Source organism: Acanthopagrus latus, chromosome 3 (genome assembly GCF_904848185.1).
Source record: "Acanthopagrus latus isolate v.2019 chromosome 3, fAcaLat1.1, whole genome shotgun sequence".
Classification (NCBI taxonomy): Eukaryota; Metazoa; Chordata; class Actinopteri; order Spariformes; family Sparidae; genus Acanthopagrus; species Acanthopagrus latus.
In genome coordinates this window covers 4735970-4749410 of record NC_051041.1, presented here as the reverse complement: position 1 = coordinate 4749410, position 13441 = coordinate 4735970, and the positions used below count along the sequence as shown (strand labels likewise).

At 43.9% G+C, this 13441-nt stretch overlaps 1 protein-coding gene across 6 annotated transcripts in view; it reads left to right on the top strand.

Moving 5' to 3' along the window:
- The window catches only part of pleca (plectin a), a 105202-nt gene that overhangs the window by 22958 nt on the left and 68803 nt on the right, over positions 1–13441 (top strand). Inside the window, exon 1 of one of the 6 annotated variants that reach the window (XM_037092492.1) lies at positions 7149–7294. The exons of the other annotated variants lie outside the window; for them this stretch is intronic. Within the exon in view, the coding sequence (XP_036948387.1) occupies positions 7249–7294 (46 nt within the window). The 5' untranslated portion in view covers positions 7149–7248. Of the gene's footprint in view, positions 1–7148; positions 7295–13441 lie in introns of those variants that run through there. 6 annotated transcript variants of the gene reach the window in all.

Below are 13441 nucleotides of genomic sequence, written 5' to 3'. Positions count from 1 at the left end.
TCCATCCCAACAGAATGGATTATCTGTCCTCGGATAATAAGCTGTTCTTCCGGCCGACACCAGAACCGCCTCTTGTGGATCTCTCAGTGCCCCACAAAGGGGCAGACAGACAGCCTGAATGTGTCTCTCTCACAGTTGTAGATCTGAATGATAGCATTGGGGGCCTCAGAAATACATTTTTCATCGTGACACTCTGCGAATTCCTCCTGCGCTGGTGACTCCTCGTTACGTAAGAGCGCTCTTTTTTTTCTCCACTCTTGAGGCGCCTCGGAGAAAACACACAAACCCTGACAAGTTAAAAGGAGCTAATTTGTTTGGATAATTGAGGCTCTGTAACTGATAAGACCGAGAGGCCGACAGTGGGGTTTGAATATCTTGGGATAATGTGTGAAGAATTCTCATGAGACGTGTATCCATGAAAAATGCCTGGTGCTGATCAGCTGTCAGGTCAAACTGGAACAGCAGGACGCCTCAAACATGGCCGACAGTGACCTCCGTTTTAAATCAATGTGGGGAGTATATCAGACTGCTGGTAACCACAGCAACGGTGCTTCTGCTTCATGCTATGTCATCATTCATTCTCCCCTGGTGGTGAAACTGGGTGTTAAACTGAATGCAGACTACTGGTGAATCAAAAAAAAATGGACGCTCTCTGAGCACAGCTCCTCTCAGCGCTGCGGAGCCCCTGACTTTTTTTGGCGACACAGACCACTTTTGGGGAGGATCGGCCGAGTTCTCCACACTCCATCACCTCATCAGACAGAGACATGAGAAAACAAAAAGACTAGAATAGGCGAGTGTGGAAACAAAACAGCCAAGTGTGATTTAAAGGTACATGGAGGAGCTTTTAACAGTCTAAATGTAACACTGATGCCTCTATGTGATCAGATCGGCTCTATCTTTGTAGGTATTTTAGTTATTCTTAGTTACTTTGTGTGCTGTCTGGTGGTAAGTTGTGTTTGTTGTGATGAATGAGCTCCTCTCAGAAACACTGTGGGCCTTGAAGGGCTGACCACACCAACAACTGTAGCGACAGCAGAGGAAAATATCTTTGGGATCACTTTCACAGCAATTAGATCAACGATAGAAACTCAGACAGCCAATGATAATCCATCTGGATTGGCAGCTTGATTTCAGGAACATTTTCCAATATGATATTGTTGCAGAAGTACTTTAAATTTTGGTTTCTAACTGTGGCCGACCTCTTATTAAGAGTCTCTTTTTAGATGGTCTATTTTAGTAACTCAGTCCTGGATATGCGACTAATTAAAACAATTACATAACGTACATTAGGCCATTTTACCTGAGACATACTGCCAAACGATTCTTTGGCGCTAAATAAAAAGCACACTGCTGCAAAGCAACTGCAGCAAAAATAGCCTATAATAGCCTCTAGAGTTACACAATTATTATTATTATTATTATTATGCTTTTTTCATATCGTTTCCACAGGGTCTGGTAAAAATTGTTCCAAGGCTCTGTGTTGGTCTGTTACCTGGGGTCTGGAATATTTCAGTGTGAGGTGTCCTGTTATTAAAAGAGAATGACTCAATGGAGGAAATATCATTCCTAGTCAATAATCATTGCACATATGGGAACCTATCTGTGTGTTGGTGTTTACATGAACTTGAGTCTGTCCCAGTCAACAGGTTATTTTTAGCAGCTGATGGAGGACTCCCGGGCCGGTTTGTTGTCTCTTTGTTGACGTGTGTGCAGTAACAACTGCACTTGAAGTTTAATATCACTTTAACTGTAATGAATGCAGACAGCACAGTAACACCTCCACCCAGCCGGCCTGAGATTGGTTTAGCTTCCCCCCCCTGCTGCTGGTGCAGCTCCAGCTCCCTGGTGGCTGGACTCCACGGTGGGAAGATCCACATCCCAGAGACGGGTGGAGACGGTGTATCAGGTCTTCCACCTCTGATTAAGAGGGACATGAGACCTTGGCTGTGTTTCAGGCTGAGTTTTGACACCGTCGTGTCGAACAGCTGCGTGGAAACAGAAAACATCGACTCATCCGGGTGTGGAGTCAGGCGGCTCGCTCTGCCACGCACTGACATTTAGCAGGAAACTTACATTTTTCTGTCCTCTCAAATACTTGAGTTGCATTTTATTTTTGAATACTAACAGTATTTATTGTAGTTATTGTTTTAAAGTATTATCACCAAATTCAACACTGCACTTCCTTGAGTTCCCAGCAACAAACCTGGGAAGTGTGAAGAAGATCAGATGAATGGTTCACAGGATATTCACAGGACAGACAGACAGACAGACGGGCATATTTCATACATACAGACTCTGATCTCCTGATGAAGATGATGTTTCAGGTGTGGCCCGCCAGCTGGTGTGTTGTGTTTACTGCCTGTCGTCACCGGGGGCATCGTTTCTTTGGTGCGAGGCTCTTCGCTCTCCTCTCCTCTGCAGCACCTCGGCCTTCATGCACTGTTTTTACTTAACGCACCTTCACAAAGTGCTGACAGACGACGATGACAAGCTGATTTTCACCTGTCACTGCTCAGCTCTGTTGTCACTGTGTTTAATCGTAGCTCTTGGCTTCTTGTCTAATAAAGCTGATACTGATGATATGAGGCATGATAACAGCTGGGATTTAACTGAGGCAGTGTGGAGCAATAAGGAAAAGACTTTAAACTGACCATCTTCTCTTAAATCATTATCATCATGATCATTTTTCCGCCTGGCTTGATTTCAGATGAAATGATTATCTTTCAGTCGGTGTTATGCAGCAGATGGATCAGTTTTGATATCGGTTACACGTGTGGTTTCGACTCTGACATGTCAGAGTGTCTGTTCAGGTGAGGAAGGTCGGGTTTATGCCCAGAGACTGCCTCGCTTATTGAATATACAGCAAGTCAAAAGTTCCAAGCCAAACCCCAGAATAAATGTTTGATGCTCGCGTCTCTGTGTTGCAGTTTTACGTTTGTAATTTTTCTGTTTCCCTCCCGCCACAACACTGTGTTTTAGACTCAATAACTACTTTGTTAGGTTTAGGCTTAAAATACCTGTTCCGGTCGCCAATATTATGGATGGAGATGGTCTGACTTGATTTTGTCACTATGAGAAAGGCTGGAGACGTCCACAAGTGTCATTAAAATTATCCAGCCGCTGCCTAATGTTAAAGGTGGCTAATAAGCATATAGCAGGAACATGATACGCCACGACTGGTGCACATGTCAACCCTGGACGTTTGCACAAACATTAGCTGCTGACTTTGTGTCCCGGTGACTTGGCTGAAAGTCTGAGGAGTTTGCTAAATCTTGTCTGCATGCTTTTCTCTCTCCCGGGCTGCTGACCTCCCTCAGATGAGGTCTACCACTACAATTCTTTGTGCTCCAGATGGCTAACTTTGGTTTTAGGGGCCATTATTGGACTGTCATGGGAGAAGGGATTTGAGAAATTTCTGCCTAAGAGCTTTAATTTGGGGAATAAAAGTCCTTGTGAGTCACGACAAAGTGAATAATTTGATTAAGTGGGATGGACCTCTGTGGTTTGGGAGCCGCCGCATGCTTTGTTGTACAACCGTGTTCTTGTTTTTTAGAGGCAGCAATGTAACGCAAGGTAGCAAGAATCTGTCCCAAACATAATTTTCAAATCTGAGCATCTGTTGTCATCATTTGAAGGGCTGATCTCTGAGTAAGTTCCTCCTACATAAACTGTACCTCACTGTTCATCACCTCCTGCTGCAGCTGAAACTGGATCCATGATCTACATCCAGCCTGACAAGCATTCATTGATCTCATATTGATTGGAAGAAGTCGCTACAGCCCTCCTGAATAATTTCTCGACTGTAGCGCGAGGTTGGAGGAGTTGAAGGAGCTGAAAAATATGTCACCGGTGTGATGACATTTTCAGCGTACAGGCGCTCTACGTCGGTACAAGTTTTCTCACACTGCGCGCGATCGTTTGGCAGCCGAAGTACAAGACGAAGGATCGGTGTGTGTGTGTGTGTGTGTGAGCGGTGTCGGAGGCAGGCTGTTGAATTCAGCAGCACTCTGTTAGAAGAGGCTCTGCTCAACCAGGTGGCTGACGTAAAGTTTGTCCTTTCTGCGTCCATGTATCTGCCCATGAGTATCTCCTTATTTTTAATACGGTGTTTTAGATTTACCTCACTGGAGCCGCCTTGTTTTGATTCAGGACATTTCTAAATCCCGCTGTCGTGATTTAGAGTCTGCGCTGGTTCGAAGGGAATCTGAAATATTTCAGCTATTCATCTTCTGTAAGAAGAAGCGGCTGCCAATCTTTTGGTTTGGTGGGATATTTCGCTGGGAACATTACAGCCATGTTCACCGAAATTGTGATAAAGCTTTTGGGTTTTTAAGCAGCCTTGGCCGCTAAACACTTAAATTAGAAGGGAGACCAACCTGGAGCAGGAAATGGTATTGACTCTGAAACCTGAACCAGTGAGGAGCTCGTGCATGTGACCGCATGAACATGTGTCCTGTGGAGCTGAGTGATCAATCTGATCACGTGATATTGATAGAAGGAGCGGAGGGAGGCACTGTGGGACTCATCAGGGCTGGCACGATACTGGATTTTCTAACTTTGACACATTACGAAACCATAAAATTCCAGACTTTATTGCGAGGTAAATATAAGGCTGTGTGTTCAGAACAACAGCGTCTGAGTTGATTCTTTTCTGACCACAGTCGGAGGAATGGGAGGAGGTGGGACAGTGTGGGCGCTGCAGCGGCGGCGCTCTGCTGGAGGCGAGAGAGAGAAAAGACATGGCAGCTTTGTAGCAGTGTGTCAGTCCTGTGTAACATGAGGATCAGCTCGTTGACTTTATTGACCTTTATTGATTCACGCTCCAACTGGTGGGCTTATTCAGGGCTGATTTTTAGAAAACGAAGACACTAATAACGATATTTGGAACCGATGTTCGTTTGCAGAAAATATGTAAATCTTGGTGTCAAAATTTTGAACAACCAGTGATGGATTTTGAATTTTGAGGTACTGCTACTTTCTCTCCACTACATTGATTTGTTGTCTTAGGTGACTTATGACTTTGCAGATTCAAATTTTTAAGTGTTTATAGGTTTGAATTAATTTATTTTATCAGCAATCTGAACGTCCCTAGAAACAACAGAAAGCAAAGCTGGACACAGAAAAAAAATAAAATAAAAGCTCACCTCCACCTGCACACTCAACACTAAACAGACAGGTTAAATCTATTATGATTAATCCTCGGCTTCATCAGCCTGAACACAAAGGGCTGATTTACTTTTTCTCCACTTCATGAAGTTGTAAGCCTATTACCAGAACGTCAGCGCTGACTCGGTGCATTGTGAAGAGGATGATCGGTGCTGGAAACGCTCTCTGATTGTGTTTTCACCGACTCATTGGTTTCACCTGTAGTCGAGCTGGCTTTCCTCATAATCTTTACCAGCATGGTGTCACCCCAAATTCTTTTTCAAATATTTGAATCGTCACCAGTGAATGGATTGAATTCGGCCCGGCTTCTGCAGATCCTCACAGTCACGGTGCCCTGAACTTTTTCACAGAATCAAATTTTACTGTAGAATAGCTGCTGTGCATAATGAACAAACTCAAGTCAGTCGGCGTGCGTTTCTGCATTTGAACACATGTTTAATTACTTGATTAATGTTCTTACTTAAAGTGTTTGAATCCACCTGTCAGGTTAAGCTGCTATTTGCTGACCTTGCCAGGTGCAGCTCTAAGAACTCTGGTGCAACAGTCATTTTCTGCACTGCTGCCTCTTCTGTCCAACAGTGAGTTGACACACACTTTATTTAACCCCTCAACAGTCTTTCTGCTTTTCTCTGCCACTAGCCAGTATAAGAGAAGTCACATAAGGCCAGTTTTAGTGAAACTCTGACATGTTACACGTTCAGTGTTGTGTCAGTGTCTCCCTGTGGTTTCAAAAACTGGATCAAATATTGATATTTTTCCAGGTATCGTATGAAAGTCAGTGTGAGGTCTTCGGTGAACGTGCAGACATGCCTCCTGTCAGTCTACTCATTCTTGGGGAAATAGCATTTTTCCAGTATTGCTGACTTTGAACCACACAGCATTTTGCCGGCCAGTCACTGGAGACTTGAGACTGCTGAGTCAAAGTCAGCATAACCTTGACTGTCATGCTCGAGCGTAACACTGACGAGGATCCAACAGTTTAAACCTGCGCGAGTCTCAGACGAAAGACGGTAAATACTTGAATATCTTATGTATCGTGAGATAATCACAGAATTGGATTGTACATACAGCTGAATTATCACTTGTGAAACTCTTGATTCCTGCGGGTTGCAAACTCAGAACTCACAGTTCTGACACATGATTCCAATTTTGTGGGAATTCATTTTGCAGCTTTTTTGTGTGCGTGTGTGTGATTTCCGCTGTGAACTGAATGTATTGTGTTGTAGACTACGGATTTGTGAATACGTTTCAATTGATAACAACAACACGTTCAGAAGGAGACTGTTGTTTAATTTAATTTTATTCAAATTAAAAGTTTCCCTTAAAACAAACCTGCTCTGTCACTTGAGCCCCTCTGAGGTCCAAGGTCCCCTCTGCACCACTTTTCATGAAAAATAGAGCGAGGCTCCTCCGGACTAGTGGAGCGATTTAAGGAGGAAATAATGCTGAGTCACTGACACAATATGTCCTGATGGACACATGAACCTCCCAGTCACTATTTGTCAATTTTATGTTTTAATTTGAACACAATTTTAACGCCACATGTCTGCGTGAACTGTTTGTTTGATCTCCTAGATACCAGAGTGGTATTTTATCTCTTTCAGCAGTATTTTTTTTTCCTATCACCTCCTACCTCTCTATCAAAACGGTCATCATCCCACGCCCTCCGCATCGGCTGCTTCAGGTCAGCTGCACGATCTGTTGTGATGTGACCGGCTGAGCGTGGCTATCGGTGGAGGCGCCTCCCTGAACACCACGAGGATGAGACGGGACGACATCAGGGAGGGGTGAGAGGTGGAGAGGAGGAGGAGGAGGAGGAGGAGAGGGGGGGTGTACTCCTTTCTTTCCTCTGCTGACAGGGAGTGTGTGAGCAGAGAGAGAGAGAGAAAGAAAGGGAGCGAGCAAAAAACACTGAGCTGCCAATTCCTGTGGCAGCAGCAGAGCAGAGAGAGGGAGGCGGAGAGGGAGAGAGGCAGCCTGCAGTTAGCACAGAGACGTTCACATCCTCCGGCGTGGTGTTCCTCCACCGAGCTGACCTTGCAGAGCTCAGACTCGAGCAGAGCAGGGAGCCCGTTGAGCATGGATCCTGGAAGGTCTATCCAGCACGAGATCAGCTCTCTCAAAGGTAGGAAGGAAGGTTTTTATTGTCAATATCATGCAGGCTGTTGTCATCACCATCACACGGTGTGCTTCCAGGACCGCCTTGTTTTGTTTTTTTCCCACAATCCCTCTCCGGCGAGGACTTCCTCATTGTGCGAATCAACAAAAAGTTCAGTTTTGAAGGCTGCAGGGCTGCTGAGTTAAAACCTGTGAAGTGTAATCCCCTGTTCTCTCACTGCTCTCTGCATATTTTTGCGGATAAAAGGAATGAAAAGCTTTTGTTCCCTCATTGTGTCGAGGCGTGACCGCAGGGGTCAGGGGTAATGATTGTGCTGAGATGTGTGTTTTATGAGCGTGTGTGTGAGATGCTGTGGGAGGCTGCTGCTGCATGCGGCACGTTGAATGCGTCTGCGCCGGGAGATGCAGAGCGGCTGCTGCTGCTGCTGCTGCTGCTGCTGCTGCTGCTGCATCACCGCAGCCGAGCGTCGCCCTGCCCCTCAGCCAGCCACTCTGCAGGGTTAGAGGAGGACATGTGTAGCTGCTCTGATCTCACATGCTGCTGGTTCTGGCTGCAGCGTGGTCGGAGGTTTCTCTCAGTTGGTGTTTACATCAGCACAGTTTGCTCCTCCCACCTCACTCACAGACGAGCGTCTCACTACGTCACTGACACATAAGTAGGAATCCAGTGACATAATAAATCTGACTGTCTCCTCTGTTTCAGAGAAGTTTATCAAATTGAATTAAGACTGTAGCAATGATGAGTAACACTGCAGTGTTTGGTCACTGGGATTAACTGGTCTTTCATCAAGGATTATTTTTATTTTCAGTTATAGTGAAATTGATTTTCTGGATTGATTGAATTATGAATCAAGCTTGACGTCTTCAGATGTCTAGTTTCATTGTACCAACAATCCCGAGACTCACATATATTCAGTTTGATATCGAATAAAATACAAAATAAAACTAATTAATCCACTCTCAGTCAGAAATCTGCTGATTTGAATACAATTTTGCCCATTTCAGGCTTCTATTTTATTAATTTTGTGGGAATTCTTGTTCTTGCGTGTGTGCTTCTTAATATTTGAGACTTCTGAGGCTTATTTGTGAAATTACAAGATTCTAGTGAGGTATCTATGAATGCATAATTAGCATCAGAATAAAGCTCCAGTGTCGTATCTGCAGTAGTATCATACTTTTCTCATAACACTCAACTCTGTTCCCGACTAATGCAAAGAAACTGTGGTGAAAGTTTGTTTGACATAAAAAAAATAAACTCACCTAATAAATTAGCATTTTTTTCTTTCAATCGCTCTGTTTGTAAAGCAAAAATGCCCTTTTTTCCATTTTCTGCCTCTTTGAAATACACAAACTTTTAGTAAAGTAAAAAGTTTTATTTGGCATGCAACCAACTGTGAAGATACTCTGAGCCATTTACGTCCCAGAGGCAACTTATTTATTCCAACACTACTCGTCTCCTCCCACGTGTCTCCTGCAGGTTCACTGTCTGCACCGTTAGTAGTTCATTAGATATTCAGGCCATTGAGAGCGCACTGCTTTGAGACCATCCTTGAATGAATGTTCTCCATCAGCGTCTCAGGATCGGCAGCAGACTGCCTGAGGTTTACAGAGACAGACAGCCTCCAGTTGGAGGAGACAGAACCCGACCCAGCCTGGTGAAACTGGCTCAGCCTGAAGGAGAACAGCTCGTCTGTGCGGAGCTGAGGTTTGTCTGGAAGGAGTCTGGCCTGGCGAAAATGTGGTAACGCTTTGGAAGAGCTTTCCAGGCAGCGGAGACGTTTAAACGATCCTGGAGAGGGATCTGAAGAAGTCCTACCCACCCAGATAGGCTGAGAATGTTTTCCCCAGGGCTCCGGAGACAAAAGCCTCCTCGCTTCACTGAGCGCTCCCAATGGAGTTACTTAATATGTTGGACGCTGCTGCTTACTCAGTGCAGCTCAGTTCATTTGTAAGCATGTCGTCACCTCGACACCATCGCTCCCATTGTCGGTGCCTGTCAGCTATTTTCAGGCACTTAGTACAGAATAAGCTCTTGAACACAAGAGCCTGTTGATGATGTTCTGTTTGTGTTGAGACAACCAGGACCACCATCGCTACGTGGCCTTGGTTACACCGACAGCAGAATTCACCCATTTAAACAGCGTGATGTTACTCTCTCTTTTACCTCGCCGGCTGTGGGTGGTGACCCAGATATTTTGAGCCCAAATTTTAGACTTATGCAGATCTCAGAGGGAGGATTGAAGAAGACTTTTAGAAAACGAATCCAAGGAGCTGCACTTGGCACGCTGTTGAATGATTGAATGAGACCTCACTTGCATGGAAGATATTGAAACCATAATTTTTTCTTACTTATGTTGGTCAGTTCCTCTATATTTTTGTCATATTTTGTGTTTTTTTCATATTTCCTCTCAGGGCTCCACCTCTGGTCCAAAAAAAAAAACAGTTTAGAAATTCTACATCAAAATGTCTAAAAACAACTCCGTTTCTGTAATAGATATTGTTGATTTGTGTGCATATATTATCCCAAATGTTTCCAACAATGTTCAAACCCAGACTGTTTCAATAGGTCGCAGATCGCTGCTGCAGTCAGGCTGATAAACAGGAGTGAAGGTCGATCCACTTCTCTAAACCAAAAAGTTAAAAAGTAATCCCTCCCGTCAGTAAACGTCTCTGGATCAGAGCAGAATCTGATGTGAATGTTACTGTCACTATAACTGCAGTGACAGCACGAGAGGGCGATCATCTCTGTTGTGGTCAGCGCTCAGTTTGTCATTCGCTAAGAGATAATTATACAGGAGAAGATCTCTGTTTGTCCCAAACACATTTTTCTATTGTCCCGAGCTTTTGTCTGCTGCCTGCTGCCAAGTCTCCCTTGCAGAAGAGGTTTCCAACCTCCAACTGGTTTACTTGGATACATTTTCACTAAAACCATTCAGTTGTTTTTAATGTAACAACACAGTAACAAAAACAATGTGAACACACGACCTGTGAGCGAGCAGCCTGTTGGCAATCTTCACCCATTTTAACCTTTGTCCTTTCTGGAGCTCTTCCATCAGTTTTGTCTGCAGCTTTGTGTGTTCCAGCAGTCGGTCTACTGCAGCAGGGTTTTTGTCTCTCCCTTATCGTTGTGTTTTCACCAACACTGCACTGTTGTGAGTGATGCTTTCCCGAAGGTTGAGTGCTGCTGAAAGGAAGACGGCGGGGCTCTCAAGCAGGGCAGGTTCAAACGACGGATATCCAGTTAAAAAGGAGTTCAGGGCGGGGGTCAGCGCACTTCACCTCTCAGCAGTTTACTGTTACAGCTGCACATCGCACGGAGGCAAAGTGGCTTCCTGACATTCAGCAGTTCACTCTGGAGTTCTTACGGCTACTTTGATATTAGCCACAGCTTTAGGTATTAACAGTCTCACACTTTCACATTAGAGAAGTGTTTTTTGTGCATAAAAACGTCTTTAAATGTGATAAAGACAAACATGTTTTTACTGGAGAACAAATCTTTAAAGTTAGAAGCTTTGTCCATTGTAAAGAGTGACACGTGTGAGCTGTTAGTCAGATTATGACAATATTCAGAACTTGACTCGGGTCATGTGAACAGCATCTGTTTCCAAATGAGGCTTTATCATGAAATTAGCTTTTTTCTATTCAGACAGGTGCAACATGTCATGTAGAATCATTGTTCATATTATCTTACCTTACATTTATTTCATTATTTTCTCAGTAGTGAAGCAAACAGATGAGTAGGAATATTGTCTCAATCTTGGGGAAAAAAAGACACCAAAAATTCACTTTCTGTCTTCTGGACCAGCACTTTCATCGCCCAAATACTCGAAAGTCACATTAACTAATCAGAACACATCACTGACTGCAGTTTTAACAGTTATTAACACCTGATACTGACAGTGCCGCTTTTAAAATGGCATGAATTTCATCAGTCCAGTGCAGGTTTGTTTAATGGTGGCACCGTTTTTGGTTGGATTCACTTCTCTTTTTCCTTTTTTTACTCATTAAGTATCTTTTTTTGTTTTCCATTATAGAAAAATCACATAACAAATAATGCATGTAAAGATCTGGATTGCCTTGTCTTGAGCTCTTATCCAATTTTTTCATTTTATACATATATTTCATTCACAATTTCCAAACACCCATCTTGTGTTGGTTCTTTTGCCTGGTACATCTCTTTGTACACAACCTTTTTATGAGCTACCAACAAGATTTTTAGCAAATATCACTTTTACAGTAACAGTGTGGTGCTCGGGCAGGATCAGCCATTGTTTTTACTGCACAGCAGAGATTTGTTCTGTATATACAGAGAGCTGAACAGGCAGCAGCTGACAGCCTGTCAATAAGCCCTGCAGCTGATCCAGGGTCATCGGCTGCCAGTTCTGAGGAGAGACCATTGTGTCAAAATGAACAGAGGCAGACAGGAAGTAATTTTTAACATCAGCGACACATGAATGTATTTGTTTTTGATTTACTCGTTAGTTTAGTTGGGTCCAAAAATAGAACATGGCAGGAAATTAGCAGATGTGCTCCGAGTGATTATGTGGCTCCATGATGATGAACAACTGCACGGTTTAGATTTGAATCTGTCTGATCTGTTTCTGTGTTTCCCCACACTGTCCTGCTGGCGGTTATCTGCAGTCGTGCTCTGTTTGATATCTGCAGCGTCAGATCAGCGTTTTTCTCTTTCTCTCTCCGCTGCTGCACTTTCTGCTTGCCAAGAATTTCCCGGCATAAAACGATCCGTGAGGACAATGCAGGGGGGTAAATGACAAAGCAGAGGGAGGGGTCGTAGTGTGAAATATCTGATAGATCTGGATGTTTCTGTTCTTGACTAATCGTTCATTCATTCGGTATCTCTGTTGGATGTTGCTGATGCATCCTGTCCGTGTTTCGTGCTCGGAGATGAAGGGCTCATATGTCACTTTCTTCCTCTGCAGCAGCAGCATTCAGCATTCAGTAGCTCTCAGATGCTTCAGCTGCTATTTGAGCTGCAGGAACTGGTGGACGGCCGTGTTTGGGATTCCTCACCTGTTTCTGTACGGCTCGAAGGATAATTCAGTCCAGATGGGATAACGTTTGCACTGCATGTAGCAACATGAGATGGCATCAGAGAGTTTATGTTTTAGTGTCTTTCAGCTCGTTTTGGTGTTACATTTGCAACTTTATTGTTTTGGCCTTCCTCACCAGAACATTGGCTGTATAAGTCTGAAAAATACTAGAAATCACCCAAGAGGCCAACTGTACGTTTAAGCCAATGTGCCAAAAACTATTTGGGACACTATTAATGTTGATATTAGGGTTAATCTTGCCAATCAAAAGCAGCACTGGCCAGTCATTGGCACATGATGTATTCACATAATAAATGCATATTTTTACTACTATCAAACCAAAGTCCAGACCTGGAAAAGTGTAGAAAGTTACCGCACAGGCTCTTTTTCCTGATATAATGTGTTAAGTCTTATGTCTTATGAGTGCATTTTGGGTCACAGCCTGAGAACATCCAGCTTTGACCCATAATGCACTCATGCTGTATTTAAGGTAAATACAATCTAGGCCGTTGAATCACCACCCAACACATCTCAGATTAATTCAGTGATAGTGTGAAGGAAAGTGAGTAATTTCAGCCATTACTGATATTAAAGAAATGGTTACAAGTCTCAAATAGAATCAGGGTTATCTGTTGTCCTAACTGAACTCCTTCTCTAATGAAGATTTTGTGTTCTAGTAGAGTAATTCGGCCTGTGAGCAGTGAATGAGAGGCCAGCTTTGGGTCTGTATTGCTCAGTAATAGTCCGTGTAATCCTGTTACAGCTGTCAGTCATGCCGGTTGAAAAGTCTGCCCACGACTCCTCACCAAGCGGCCTCCTAACTTTGCTGATGTGATTACATAATCCCATTAACCTCAGGTTTCCTGTAATTCAGAGGGACAACTGGCCCTGTAATTTGACACATCCTCCCTAATCAAGCACTCCTTCCTCTAATCCTCCGCTCGGTGGGACATAATTACACTTTTTATGCTTTGTTTTGTCAGGGCGAGGGGGAATCAGCTGGGGGATTGAAACCGGGTGACTCTTGAACCGCTTGTGAGACACGTTTTTCCTGAAGTGTCCAGAAGGTGGCACTGTTACTGAAGCTACTGACGGCTGATCAA